The sequence below is a fragment of the Dromiciops gliroides genome, chromosome 2 (assembly GCF_019393635.1).
Source record: "Dromiciops gliroides isolate mDroGli1 chromosome 2, mDroGli1.pri, whole genome shotgun sequence".
NCBI classification, from domain to species: Eukaryota; Metazoa; Chordata; class Mammalia; order Microbiotheria; family Microbiotheriidae; genus Dromiciops; species Dromiciops gliroides.
The window spans coordinates 333,259,698-333,275,652 of record NC_057862.1 but is presented as its reverse complement, the minus strand read 5'-3'; the positions used below and the strand labels follow the sequence as shown (position 1 = coordinate 333,275,652).

At 33.8% G+C, this 15,955-nt stretch overlaps 1 protein-coding gene across 2 annotated transcripts in view; it reads right to left on the bottom strand.

Annotated features, from left to right (window-relative positions):
• GABRG2 (gamma-aminobutyric acid type A receptor subunit gamma2) overlaps positions 1-15,556 on the bottom strand; it is a 125,297-nt gene extending 109,741 nt beyond the window's left edge. For both annotated transcript variants that reach the window (XM_043985706.1, XM_043985708.1), the window contains exons 1-5: positions 15,405-15,556; positions 13,514-13,581; positions 11,825-12,045; positions 9,431-9,513; positions 6,657-6,794 (exon numbers count right to left, since the gene is read on the bottom strand). In XM_043985706.1, the coding sequence (XP_043841641.1) occupies positions 6,657-6,794; positions 9,431-9,513; positions 11,825-12,045; positions 13,514-13,555 (484 nt within the window). In that variant the 5' untranslated portion in view covers positions 13,556-13,581; positions 15,405-15,556. The remainder of the gene's footprint in view (positions 1-6,656; positions 6,795-9,430; positions 9,514-11,824; positions 12,046-13,513; positions 13,582-15,404) is intronic.
• Between the last annotated feature and the right edge of the window lie 399 nt (positions 15,557-15,955).

Sequence of the window (15,955 nt, the reverse complement as noted above, 5' to 3'; positions counted from 1 at the left end):
ATGTGTGTATATGTGTATATGCATGTATATGTGTGTGCATGTGTATATATATATATTTGATTTGTTGGCATAAGAGGTAACCTGGATTTATAAGAAAGGAGGGATATTTTGGAAAATAAAGGTTATATAAAAAAATATGGTTAAAAATTCTAAAATCTTGTTGATTCTGAGTAGTGATCTATCCTCTAAGCCATACTGCTAATCCACTGACTCGCACCTCCTTTGCTCTGGGAACTTTGCTTCCAACAATGTAGTCCAAATGCAGCATCAAGGTGATACAAGGGAAAGAACACCTAATTCTGGTGTTGGAGGACATGCTTATGCACTTTGTGAAGTACTTAAATGCTTTAATGATTGACCCCCACATAGGTTCCTTTATCTTCTTATGCCTCAGTTTCCTCATTTAAAAAATGAATCATTGGGATCATTATCAGTGGTCCCTTCTAACTCTGAATCTATAATCCTAAAATTGAATTTCTATCTTTAAAGGTGGGAAGAGGAAATGCAGAGTTTGTACCACTTATCCAATGCTATACTTTTGGGAGTGACCCTAACTGCAGCAAACTGTTCCCCATCCTCACCTGTCTGGCCTTCACTCAAAATCTGCTACATTTGGTTTAAAGTTTTAAAATGCATTTGAAAATGATATCTTATCCATCATAAATTTGGCTTTTCTTTCTCCTTACCTCACTTTCCAAGTAAAACTTACATAACATTTGCCTATTAATATTCTTATTTCCTTCCTAGCTTCAGATGATCCAATAAAAAACACACTTGTATTTTAGTTTAGGTACATTTACTGCAAGAAATGGAAACATTGAACTTTTTTTTTTATTCCAGTGGAGTGAGGAAATAATAGAACTGCACACACACATACATACATATTTTTAGTAGAGAGGTAGGGATTGCCACCAATTTGAATTATGACATATACTTTTGGATGTGGTCATTGGATTATTAGTTATACATTATTAGTTTTACTTAATCATCTTACTTTGTGATAAGAGATCTCTTCTGAAGTGGGCGTAATCTGTAAATGTTTGCAATGTAAAAGCAGAACACATCAATAAACCTTAAAAAATATACAACAAAATATTGAGACTTCACAAATGACTGCTCACAATTCTGGCAAAAGAATCAGCTAGCAGCAAGCCTACCTACCAGAAGCCCTGTGTTAATGGCTAAGTGCTGGCGGTTGTGCTTCCCGAGAGAACTGACCATGTGGCCTGGATTCCTCCCAAAGGAAGCAGCCTTCTGGAAGTTGTTGGCAAATGAGGAAAATTAGTCATTCCTCAATTCCTGCTGCCACCCATGCCATATTAATATACAAGACGGGGAAAGGATGATCTTTATCCCACAAAACAAGTGAGAATCATGGCATGTGGCTTATTTTTTTACATTTTAAAAACTCTAGTGGAGTTGCTACTTCCCACTCACACTCCCATAAACTTTTTTATATATATATGAGCATACTCTAGCCCTGCTTCCCCTGTTAATGCACTCAGAGAAGTCCCTGTTCTTTCCAGAGTCCTCAACAGTCAAGGATACCACTTCTCAGACAGTGAAGAAGTATATAGTGAGTTGGCTATAGGCAAGGTATCTCATCGCATACAGTGTGTGTGTGTCTCTCTCTCTCTTTTTTTTTTTTAGGTGAGGCAATTGGGGTTAAGTGACTTGCCCAGGATCACATAGCTAGTAAGTGTTAAATGTCTGAGGCCGGATTTACTCCTGACTCCAGGGCCAATGCTTTATCTACTGTGCCACCTAGCTGCCCCCATATCTCTCTTCTTAATCCCATATAATTCTCTCTTTGGCTCTGTTTCCAGCAGCAATAAGTTATATGGTGCAGTTGTGTGTTTTTTTAACATTCCTATTAAGTAAAATATTTTATTATTTTAGGTCTTTAAAAAAAGCTGCTGATACGTCCTCTAAGTACCCTAGTCTGGCTTCCTATAGCATACGGCCCCAGAAAAACAGCAGAACAACAAAGTTCTACCTATCTAGGTCTGGGTTAACTTCATTTGATACTTTATAGTTTGACAAAGTTCTATGTTACGGCATTTGATCTCATGATCAAATATTTGATGCTAATGTTCAAATATCAAATATGTGAATGTAATGTCTATAGTTTCCCTTTCCAGAGAGTTTCCTTAAGCAAAATTTATAGACATTATTCAAACCCAGATGATCAGAATATGTTGTATACTTTGTTTATCCTTGAATAGAAGTGTCACAAAAGAACAGTATTTCTGGTGAAAGTTCCATAGGTAAGTTTGAAGAAAATTGACTTCTCTGCTTACAGCAAGGATGAGAAGGGATATGTTTTCTAATGCACTGCTACTTCCTTCATCGCCTGTGACCTTACTCAGAACATCCCTTTGTCCCATGTCTCCCACTGGTGAGCTCTTCCATTTTGGGGAGAAGCTCATGTCAAACTACCTTCCTTCTTCTCCTGGCTTTGATTCTGATGCTCCAGATTTCTTCACCATGTCCTGGCATGGTAATCTACCTCTAAGTCTTCTCAGCTCTATTTTAAGTGCTGTTTTTATATAGTAGAAGGCAAACTCTTTGAGGCCAGGGATTCTTTCTTTTTGTTTATATTTTGTTATATTTAATTAATCCTACTTTTGAAAGTTATTGCCTTCAGAGTTAGTATTATGTCTTACTGACGCAACATAGTACTTCACATTTTGGGGTGAGTATATTCTATCAAGTGAATTTCAAGCCGCTATCCTATTAAGGCCTCTTTTTAAAAATATATAATGAGGATACAAATAATTTCTGTTTTTATGATTTCATAATATTTTTTGTTACAAGGAATTATCAGTTGATTTTATTTTTAAATTTTCTGACTGGAATCTCTGATTTCCTCTTTTCTAAAAGCATAACTTTCATAACAACTAGTGGAAGTACTTATAAAAAAAAGGGGAGGCTGTAGCTATGATTTCAAACCAGAAGTAAGCATCAAGGATGGATAAACAATTAATCAGAATAGTGGGCAGAAAAGGCTTTGAATTAACCCATAGAATTATTTCTAGCCTCTTGTGAAATCACCTAAATAAAACAGTGATTCAAGATGCTACTTCACTTTCTAATTCAAGTGAAAATTCTGCCATTCCCCCAATTAGAATCCAACAAATGACCCCACAGTGCACAGAATTCTTCCAAAGAATTAGGAGAGTAGGGTATAAATGAATGCTCAAGTTTGGGATTTACCATTATCTTTAATCTCAGAATTGACTTAATCATATTAAGTAACTGAAGCTACTCAGTGTACACATGAAATGGAATAAAAAATCTAATGTCTTCCACATTAAGGTATCTCTGTAATTTTTCAGTAAAGATTAATAGTCTTGGGAGATCACAGTGATTCTTTATACTTCATACTTTAAGTGCATCACTTCTTCATGGAGAAACTCTGAGGGTAAATGGCCTCTGTCTCCAGAGCCAAGATATTTGGGGATGCTAGTATTGCAATCCATTTTAATTTGTCCATTTGATCTTGATGTAGTTATTAGAGTCACTCTGGGCTTTCATCCTTTAAGAAAAAGACATGTCTTTCCTTTTGAAATACTATGTATGTGCTGTCCACAGACTGTCAGGTGCTGCAGATTTTTCTTTTAAAATAAATATGGTTGTAAATGAGCCTAATGCTAGACTCCATTGAGAGACAATTTAGAACGAGTGACTTTTTAATTTAATCTTCCTTCTTCCAAAGAAGTAAGCCCCTCTGCTTCTTTCAAGATGAAAGATCAGAATATACAGGGTAGGCCAAAATTCATGGATATTTAATAACTCCTTTTTGCTTTTAATTTACAATATCATAGCATCATAATATACTATATATAGGAAATGCATTTATATTACATGTAAAAAATCAAATCTTATAAATTGCGAAAAATACTTTCCAAAAAGTTATTAAAACATCAGATCCCTTTGTGACTTTTGGTTCACCCTGTACAAGTAATACAATCAGTCTCATCCCCTCCCTTTGCTCCCTTGCTGTTACAACCACCCACTTCCACCACTTCAACCTTTATTGATTAACTGCTCTCTGTGTCCCAAAAACTGTGGTAGACTTTGGTGGAGAGATAAAGTGCAATATTATCATTTCCTTAAGAAGAAGGACTGTGGACATGATAGGAAGACCTTCGGATGGTAGTACTAAAAGCAGGTCAGATTGGACCATGAACTGAATTATATTGTGTTTTGTTTCATTTTAATGAATTCATATCTGCTTTACATGTGTAGATGTGTTACAAAAACTTAGGATCAGAAAAAGGCAGAGTGGAATGTGACAAATGGAACATGGAAGGATCACACCCATATCCACAAAATCTGAAAAGAACAAGAGGAAGGCCTACAGAACATTTTTTATGTCCCATATGGAGCATTTAACTCTCTGCAGTCTGACTCCAAGCTTTATCTTCCAAACAAAATTACCAATGATCTTTCTCCAATGTTATCAATGATGTGATGGTTTTTCATCATTTTCATCATCCTCAACCTCTGTGTAGCTTTTGAAACTTAGTCACACTTTCTTCTCCTTGACAAATTCTTTCTCTAGGTTTTCATGATTCTACTCTCTCCTTGGGTCTCCTAATTCTATGATTACTCCTTCTCATTCTCCTTTGTTGCATCTTCATTCAGGTCTTTCCCTCTAACCATAGGAGTCTCCCAAGGCTCTGACATGTTCCTTCTACTCTTCTATTCTATACTATTTTTCTTGTGATCTCATCAGCTCCCATGGATTCAGTTATCTCTGTGCTAATGTTTCCTTGATCTACTTATCCAGGTCTAATCCCCCTTGACCTCCAGTCTTAGATCATCAACATTTGAACTGAATGTTTCATGATTATCTTAAACTCAATATGCCCCAGATTGAACTCATCTTTTCTCCAAGTCATCCTTTCTTCCTAATCTTTCTGTTACTTTCAAGGTTATCTCCATCCTCCAAATCACCTAAGCCCACAACCTAAGTATTGTTCTGAACTTACTTTCTCTCACTCCATACCCTGCTACCTAATATTCAATTAATTGCCAAGTCTTGTCAATTCTACTTTGTAAAATCTCTTGAATTTCTCCTCTGACAGTGACACCTGCTTGGTGCAGACCCACAGACTCTTATTCCCTCTCATCTGGATTACTGCAATAGCTGTTTAGTTGGTGCCCTTAGTTCAAGTCTCTTCCCATTCCAATCCATCTTCCATTCAGCTGTTAAATTGATTTTTCTGAAGTTCAGATCCACCTAAGTCACTCCCCAACACCATTAATGCAATCCAATAACTTTCTATCACCTCTACCATCAAATATGCTTAGCATTTAGAGTCCTTCATAACCTAGCTATTTTCTCCCTTTCCAGTTGTGTTACAATTTATCTCCCCTTCATGACTGCTGTAATCCAAAGAGCCTGGCCTCCTTTTTGTTTATTGAACAAGTGATTCCATCTCTTGACTATGGGCATTTTCAATGGTTGTCCCTCATGCCTGACATGTGGAAAGCTATGAACAAGAATGACATAGAGTAAGAAGGATAAAAGTTTGCAGTTTATGCCAGTGAAGAGAACCCATAGATTCATTTAAATATTGGAGAAGTTACATTCATGGATCATTTTTTTGTCATGCCACATTCTTGCACATATTGTGAGCATTTGTGTACTTTGACTGGCACTTTAGGGTCATATCATTTCATCTTCGGGAGTGGACCTGAATGCCAGAAAATAACAATCTTTGGAAATGAAACACTATAATTTTATTTTTGCTTTCAGACTCACTGTATCACTTTGGCTAAATGTTTATTAACCAGGAGTTTACTCAGTAACCTTAATTGTACTCAGTTATTCAGAACAGCAAATTGATGATAGCAAAATCATGCACCACATTTTGAATAACTCAATTGTTCTGCTTTGGGAATAGCTCAATACTATGTTCCCAAATTCATCCAGTCTTCTCATAAATATCTACTATTATATTTGCAGAAACTCAGGCAAAGACTGTACAAATCAACACAAAGTACTACTGGGGGAAAAACATAAACCACCCTTCAAGTTAATGATGGTTAGAGTACCTTCAGTTCAGTGGATTTAGCTTATTCTGATAATCCTATATCAAAAACATCACATTTGTAAATGAAGAATTAAATACAACTCTGTTGACCTTCAGGTTAACAAAATCCAGGAAGCTCTTACTAGAAAATATTACATGTTTCTCTATTATTTCATTAACATCCAAATGGTGAGTCCTTTAATATTCAGCAACCATGCATGTGTTTTTAGCTTCTAGCTGAAAGATTAGTCGCTCCTGGTTGATTGTTTTAAATACTATAGTGTAATTTTGATAAAGGTCATTTCAGTGAGTATAGCTCTATAACAACCACAGCAGGTTCTAATGAATCATACAATAGTGTTTATTAACTAGATTACAACTTGTTATTATAAGAAATAACGCAAATCACTTTTCAATGCACATATGATGATATCTCCTTCAAACTGAATCACCCAAATCCCAATGGTGAGTCTAAGAAATTAGAATAATTTTATTCAGTTTGGATTTGATTTCTTTTTATTGTTGACTGACATGTAATAAGGATTTTGCTATGAATAATCACATTTTCTTTCCTGTTGTATCTTTCTAATGATAATGATTCTGGTATCTTACCTGAAGTTGTTTTCACCACCTCAGTAGTATTTCTGAGTCCAACAAATGAAAACTGATAAAGTCTCCAAGACCTTGTGTCTCCTACTTCAACAGAACTGCGCTTCCATTGATAAACAATTTCTTCCTGTGGGTAACCATCTTCCATGAAATGAAAAAGAGGTTTATAATGATTATTTAAAGTACTTATAATGTGATTAACATAAAATAAATCTTGTGATTATAAAACACAATTTTAAAGTTGGCATAGGATTTTAAAATATATTATTTCATTTGATATTCATAACCTTGTGTAAGTTCTATCATGTCAGTGTCTTGTTTGTTTGGGTATTTGTGAAAAAGCCCTGTACAAAGGAGTTGCTTAATAAATGTTTGCTAGATTGAACTTCTTAAAGATAGAGTGGAGGTTGTTTTTGTAATTACAGTTTTATAGATGAGGAAACTGAGCCTCATCAAGGTTAAGTGACTTATTTGATAGTCGACAGTAAAGAGACATATGTGGGATAAATGATTAGCTTTTTTGGCTCTAAACACTGTCATTTTCCACTTATATAATTGCCTCTGGTCTTATATTTTTCTTGATTTTATATTTTACTTACAATATGAATGAAAATATATAATGTCAACATGGATTGGCATTTTACCTTTCTAAGACTCTACCACTGGGAAAATTCATGATTGCTTAGGGACTAATTGTCTGAACAAATTGTTTAACCTTGATAATTTTTTTAAAAATACAGACTTTTGGTCATTTCCTAGTTTTCACATGACTTTACCAGAGAATGTAGGAAGGCCATAAGATGGAGGCAAAAAACCAGTTCAGTTGAGGGGGAAATTGTTGGCAAAAAAAAAAATAGATTGGGGACTTATTTAAACATAAGTTGAACCGGCAATATTGTTTTAGAATGAGCAGAGTTTTGAGTTTAACACTCCAAGGACAGAAAGAAGTTTAGACAATAAAGAGTCCACAACTCAAAAGTATAATGAAGAATCAGCCTTAAGTTTCTGCTCTACTCTGGTCAAGAGTATCAGCTTTCTTAACTTCATCCACACATAAATTGTGATAAAAGATCTATGAGTTAAGACAGCAAGAGGTTAAATAGTTATTATAAAAAGAACCAAGTCTCTGGATGAGTGTGTTGAGTTAAATAAATTAAGATAAAAACATAACAGGCAAAATGCAAATTTGTACAACTACAAGGTGATATTATTGTTTCTTGATCTCCTGATTTGTGAGCAGATGAAGATTTATCTTTGGAAAGCTTTAGGGAGATGTGCTATCAAATGTTTTAATAGCAGGGAATTGTGTTTACTGAATGCAAGTTAGATGAATATCAAGCCTCCCATACTACTTCTAAACCTTTGCATGATCAGTTAATATCAGGAATACTAGAATTATACCCAATGAATTTTAAAAGAATTTATGATCTATCAGGGGATCATGTTTATAAGAACATAATATCCAATTGCCCATCTAAATTTACAGAATTTAGCCCTAAGTTCTGCTTTTTCAACATGCCAAGTGAGATTCTGTGGTTCAGTGGGCTGATGTCAAAACAATTGTGGTCTAATACATTTATCCTATGAAATTCAATTCCTCAAATATTAAGTGTTGACTATGTGTTAGTTACTATTCTAAGTATTGGGGATACAGAGATAAAGATGAAATTACCCCTTCCCTTAAGGAACTTTCATTCTACTTTGGGATGTTGGTATTGGCAGAATAGAATAAGTACACAGATAAGTAAATGCAGCACATATACAAGATAATATAAACATTTAATGAGGGAAAGATCACAAATACTAAGGGGAAAAGAAAGGCCTCACAGGAGAAGGGTGATAACTTAGCTATGGCAAAAGACTCTAAGGATTCTCTAAGGTACATTTTGAAGTTGACTTTTAGATATGCCATTCTATTAATAGTTCAAAAAATGTCTGCTCCCTTTGTAGTTGGCTAAAAAGCAAACCAAAGCCTTGATAGAAAGCATTAAAAATTAGTGAAAGAAATTGTTACTTCCTTTACAAAATTTTTACATTCTTCTTTTATAGGAATCCCAGAGTCAGCTGTTACATGGGGAACTGATTTTTTTAATGTTTTACAACAAATGGCAAGACTCAGATATGGTTAGAAACTTTCGTTTTTTGCACTGCAATATAATTTAGGAAATTTGGATTTCCATGAGCCATAAATTGTTTCTAGGCTCTTTTAAAAAAAAATAACCTGGGCTAGTTGGCAAATATGAATCTGATACATGGGAAAATAATTACTCATTGAATTCATAATTTATAATAATTGAACTAATAATTTGATATTATAATTTAATTTTAGACTTAGAAGAAAAATCATGTTATATAGTTCAATGCCTACTCAAAGCATGAATTTCCCCTCCTAATTTCCCTTCCTAGTGGTCATTCAGCTTTTGATCTTAAGAGAACAAATAGATTTTAAATACTTTAGGTTACTTCTTGTTTAAATGGAAATAAAGTTCCATCTATTAATACCTCCAGTTGTAGAAAACTTTTAAGCAGTGAATTCTCTGTTCTACCTTGTTCATTAGCCCATGACATTTTAGAAGAGTTCTAATGATAAGAATAATGTTTCTTTAAATGTCTTCTTTAACCTTACATACATATTTGGCCCATTTTTATAGTGCAAATATGGATCACTACCATACTCTTTTAAATAATTAACTTTTATCATATTGATTAGTATTTATCTCTTTTTATGTTAACAGAGGAAATGTTCATGGGGAAATTTAAAGGAAGATATCACTTACAGCTGGAGAATTCCAGGGGACAGGAATGTTCATCCATTGGGAAGTTATGCAACTGTAACTGACATTCAGCATCTATTGTCAGCCTATGGAAAGAAAATGTCTAATGTTTACATTAGTAAAAATGAAAACTCATTAAAATTTCTACTGAGTTGACAGCCAGTCATGGCCCTAGGAGAGTGGATCTCTTGTGAACAGACAAGAATAAAATTTGAAGGGGAAAACAATGTCCACCTTAAGAGGTATTGAATGCAGCATTGCACTTTCCATTTATAGAAATCTTATAGTAAAACCTCATTTATTTCAAACCAATAATTCAGAATTTGTGATCATTTAACTACTTAAGAATTAAAAATTGCTTTACCCCGCTAGCCTATTAATTATTCATTAATTAATGTAGGAAAATATAGAAGGAGGGCATAATTAGTCCCCATAAGCAAACAAATAGATTTCAAGTACTTTAGAACATTCATTGCTTATATGTAAATAAAGTCCTACCTATTAATTAATGAAAATCTTGGAATCCCATTGTTATGAATTAACACAAGTCACTTTAAAGTAGTGTTTAAGCTGGTTTGTTTTTAAAACCTCCAAATCATACTCCTTTATGATTCCCAGTTGGTGAGGTTTTACTGTACCCAGTAAAGAGATAGACTATTTGCCAGCTTATGGTCTGTTTCCTTTCTTTATCATTAATGCCACAGTAAGATAATATTCCACTGATCATGACATTCATCTGTAATTTAGCTTTATCTGTGAAAAACTAAAAAGGGAAAAGGATAAAGTAGGACTAAAAGAAACAAAATGAGCATAAACCTATCCTCATAGGTAGTTTGATGTAACCCTTAATTGACAGGTGTCTAGGAGTCACATCTTAGTGATTGTCCTTTAACTTAATGACTTAAATACCATTAATGCCTGATTGATAAGAAGAGACAAATTAATATGAGGGAAATAGTATGAGACATTTTCCTCTGAAGAGAATGTGAATTAGGCTTCAGATAGTGAAACCAATTTAATATTTCAAAAGCTCTATAATTTTTTTGATATATAAGACAGATTTTGATCTCCAGTGTATTTAATTACAATTATGCCTCTTATCTATTATTGAAATGTATTGCTTAATGAGTATAAAATAACTACCAATAATCCTCTTTGTAAATGAGATTATTTTTTCTAATACCAACAACATCAATATGACTAAGTCTTGAGAGTCATTTTTAAGGCACTTTATTTTACATGATATTAGATAATATATACTATTTAAAATTTTCATAAAATGTATAATCTAAATTGACTTGGAGTGATTTTGTAAATATTATGCAAAGATCTTAAAAATAAACAGATTTGAAAATGTGTGCATAACACTCATCCAACATTCCATAGTCTTAACTTCTAATTAGGTGTTATCTAGTAACTAGCATTTATTACATAAAAATGTATACAAAGTAATTGAGGTATTTGATGTTCAAGTACTTTTACTAGTCAAATGAATCAATGTACAAAACTCTATGAATTCATGTAAATATATGATAGTAATTATATAGAGAAATTATATAGAAAAATACCTAAAAAATACTAAATTTGGATTAAAGATTTTTAATCCAAATAATTCATATCATATATTTCATAAATTAACTCATCTATCCTTAAAGTACTTTCAAAAGCTGTATATACATGACACACAATTAGCTAGCCAAAAAATCAATCGATTAAAGGGATTTTTTCCATCATTTTTTTAACCTCTCACCTTAGTCCTATAGACATGGTCAAAGTTACAGATACTTCAATATTCAAAAATGTCTCTTTTGTAATGTTTTCCACTGAAACTAAGACATTTTTAGAACTATTCATTAAGCCTAGATCTAACTTATTAATCCCAAATTTCCCTAGCTCACAATTAGCAGAACTCAAAGAATGATAAGAGTATAGAAAGGATTCGGGCAGCTAGGTGGTGCAGTGGATAGAGTACCGGCCCTGGAGTCAGGAGTACCTGAGTTCAAATCCGGCCTCAGACACTTAACACTTACTAGCTGTGTGACCCTGGACAAGTCACTTAACCTCAATTGCCTCACTAAAAAAAAAAAAAAAAAAAAAAAAAGGATACATATGCTGTTAATGGCAGAAAAGCAACAGTAAATGCTACCAGGGCATAAAAGAACATTCTACTATTAATTCATATATGGACTGCTGCCAGCAATCCTCTTCATATTTGGACATCTATAGTACCTTGTCAAAACTGTGTGGCAAGGGGTGATGAGGAGAACTCATTTTTACAATTCTTTGATGTCTACATGAAATGTGCTGAAAATTCCCACCACGCATTTAAGTTCTGAGAATAATATCTTCTCACTTTTTCCTTAGTGTCACCCAAACTTTTAACAGAAGAAAAAGCACCTGAGTGTGTATAGAACGCGGCCATCATTCCAGATTCTGAGCATGCGATTGGGCGTTGTGATCCAGTGGGCATCAGCTTTTTTGGAGTTCCGGAAAAAAGTATCTGGGATCCAAATCTTCCCAACCATGTTGCTATTGAGCCTGAGGACCTTTATGGTACTGTTAAATTTCAGGCGTCTATCATACCAAGTTTGTGCAAAAAAAATGTCAATTGTGTACTCCTGTTGTTTTAAAGACAAACATGAAGTCAGTCAGTTTAAGATCATCAGAAGGATATTTTTTACATCATCTTTTCTACAGCTTACTGAATTTAGAATGATGATAAAATTACTTTTTTGGCCCTTTTAACTAATTTAAACTGCAATAATAATTTGCTTTTTGGCTCTGAGCAACAAAGAAACATTTCCTAAGATCAATAAAAGGCTTCTACTACAGAGAGACATTTGGAAGTGAATTATTTCATGAGAATCCAACACTAGTGTAAGCCAACCAATTCCATATCCTATGGTGCCCCCAGAAAATCAAAACTCAAAACTCTCCTTAAAGTAAGTTTCACCCTTAGATCGGCTTAAGTTCTTTTGAAAATAAGTTTATAAATGAAAACATTTAAACAAAGTCTTATGCATATTTTCCCCCAAGATCCTACAACTAGAGGTAATGCCTTGTCTTTGCCTTAGACTATTCTACATGCAGTCCAGAATTACAGACCTTGTAAAAAAAAAGTGGAGGGGAGGATACAATGGATATCAGAAAGAATACTGACTAGATTTGGAGTCACAAGAGTCAGATTCTATTACTGTTTCTGTCCCTAGCTAACTATGAGACCTTGGGCACAGATAAAGGAGCAACATATATCCATATACAGTGTACTATATAATGAGGAACAGTAAGTAGGCCAATTTGGCTGGAATGGAAAGGGCATGAAAGAGCAAACCTTTTGTCATATTCATGAAATCCATCTTTGTTTATTTTGTAGCGTATATAACTTTATTTAAATATCAAATGATATAAATGACTGGAAAACATTTATTGAGGAGAATTTAAAATATAAGAGGTAAACCATCACTTATTTTGTTTTGTTATACATGTACAAAAAAATGAGAATCAAACTTATCTTCTATAATCCTTCATCAACTAATTACTGGTTGTCTCTCTCAATGGTATAATTTAAGGCATTATATTGTATTGTCTGGAACCAAATATTTCTCATATAAGTAATAGACAATGAGGCACATTGGCTATTATGTTTTCTCCTATAGCTTTATAAAAATATATAATCAGTTATATTTTAGGAAATCCAGTACACTCATTATACTTATTATATCTTACTGTTGCTAATCCATCTACAGCGTTTACTAAGAAAACTTCCAATTTGAAACTAAGTATTTTTCCTCATTTTCAAAAGTAGCCTAATACTCAGTCAAAAATGAAATTTCCTTTGGAGTACCCAGTACAGTATCTTGAAAATAAGAGTCACTTCTAGGTGACAAAGTGGATGAAGCACTGGCCCTGGATTCAGGAGTACCTGATTTCAAATCTGGCCTCAGACACTTGACACTTACTAGCTGTGTAACCCTGGGCAAGTCATGTAACACTCATTGCCCCACAAAAAATAAAAAACCAAATAAACAAACATATTTGTTAGTATGTTAATGACTTCAAAACATAGCCCAAATATTTGGAACTCACCATGTTAATAGCATTCACTGGTCCAATGCTATTCACATACATGTCAGTGTGAATTAACGTTGGTTTTACTGGGAAGGAAACAAAAACAAAATGTGTTGATAAAGTAAAAGTCACAAATATTAATTTTATATGGCTTGGCTTTAGCTTATTGATTGAATCATTTTCATCTAAGATGATAGGAATATATCTTTAACTTGAATCCAATGAATAAGATAAATATTTAGATAAACAACTTTCACCAAAACATCTCCTTTGAAACTTCCTAATATTGCACATACATTTGATTTTTCTTCTGAAAATTATATATGTACAAAATTCCCAACTTGGGAAACATCTTTCTTTGCTGAATTTCCTTCATTCTTCTTTAGCTATGATGTACTGCCCATTCTACACTGAACATCAAAAAGAAATTTGCTCAACATATCTTCCATGGGAATTAGAGTTTAATAACCACTTCATATGATTAAAACAGAGTTAGAAGTATAGAGTAGATTATAATGCAATAGTTAAATGAGTTGATGAAGGATTGTTTTCATCCAGCTCTACTATTTATTTTCCTAGACCTCTGCCTTTTTTATTCTCTTCATTTGTAAATCAACAAGAATTAAACTAAACGTTTACTAAAACTTTTTTTTTTCTTTTTCGTATTGAGATGATATCATTGGTTTACAACATTCTCTACAGTAATTCATGTCTGGCCATTGGAAACTTGCATGTAACTTAAGTCTTAGTGTTTCCTGTGAGAGACGAAGTTCCTTGTCCAAGGTTTCACAGCTAGGATATATCATATGGTATGAATTCCTAAATATCCTAACTTCAAGGACAGACTCTTATCCCATATATCACATTTCCTTCCAAGATTCTATAAACCTGAAAAATTCTATGATTATTTCCATGCAGCTCTCACCAATACAATTCTTATTTCTTAATGATATGGTAGAAGCTGCAACTTTTACCATATGGAACACATACCACTTTGTGAGAGGGTACTGACCTTTAGCATATGTAGGATAGTCCTCATATCCTAATTCATGGTTCTGTTTGTATTTAAAATTAGATCTTTTAAGTCTTTGCTAGAGCCAGCTCTAACCAATTTTGAGGAACCTATTTTTAAATGTTCAATGTATTTCCTACAAATCAGGGCTTAATTGATTGCTTTGATGATTGACTAGACTTAGGGAAGTGTGGATAATTCATATTAAATTAATTAAATAATACATACTAAATTAATTCAATTATTAATTCATGTTAAACTTAAAAGTAAATAATCATGAATTCCCCCTTCCCCACCAGAGATCTTAGTTTTCAAACCCTTACCATCACAAGGTTTGAGCTCAACAGCAGTATAGTAGAAAGGTCAGGGAATGCCATAATCCCTAGACTGCTAGACATGATGCCTGGTGATTGTAGGCTAATAGTGATAATAATTTACATTTCAAAAGAGCTTTAAGATTTGTAAAGTGTTTTACATTCATTTTCCCATTTGAGCCTGGTCACTCTTCCAGTTAATCTAAATACTAGCTGACTCTTCATTCAGATGTACTTCCAAGCCTTTCATTAATAATATGTCTCTCTTTTTTCTTTGTCCCCTGCCATGTGTTCCTTGAAATACTAATCATTAACTTCAAACTCACAGGAAAATGTTATTTCCCTCCCCCATTATTTACATTAATGTTTTCTTGCTACTGTTCACTGTTCCTTCTTCCTCAAGGCTCTAGATTATTGAGCACCTCAGATTTTCTGACAGAGCTACAATGACTGGTATAAAGGGGGCCAGGAAGGGTCCATTACATGACTTGGGCTCTGAAATCTTTCTGGCATTTGTTTCTTTTTTCTATAGCTATTTTCAGGTGAATCATTAGGAAAGGAATGGAGAACATTGGGAACACACCTCCTATGTCAGGTCTCAGCTTGTTGTCATATCCCTCTAGTAAGCCATTTAAGATGAAAGTGACATCTCCCTCTGGAACTTTTGGAGTTAAAACCCATGTTTTGTTTGAGGCATAATCTTCATAGTCATCATCAGATTTCTGGCTACTGAGGCTAAAAGAAGAAAAGTCAGACAGTAGAGATAGTGGTTACAGTGGATTAAAGTGCATTCCCCTCTTATCTGAAATACTCTGCATCCCAATAGGCCTGGCAATCTATAAGTAGCCCAGGATTTATGAAAACTCTTTGTCCTTTGACATTTCTACTTCTTTCCTCTTTCCTCCCCACACCCAAAGTCAATAGGGAGGTATTTTTAAAATCTTGTCATTTATTTAGCTGGAAATGATGTAGAAATGATGCAGTTTGGAAGTGTAGTTAAAAGGTCTGCATTTATCTCCTTTGAGAGGTTAACTTGATGCAGTCTATTAATGAAAGAGACTTTTAATTAGATTCACTCTTACAAACCATCAAGCAGCTATTCCTGACAAAGATAAAGTATTGGGGAAGGTTTTG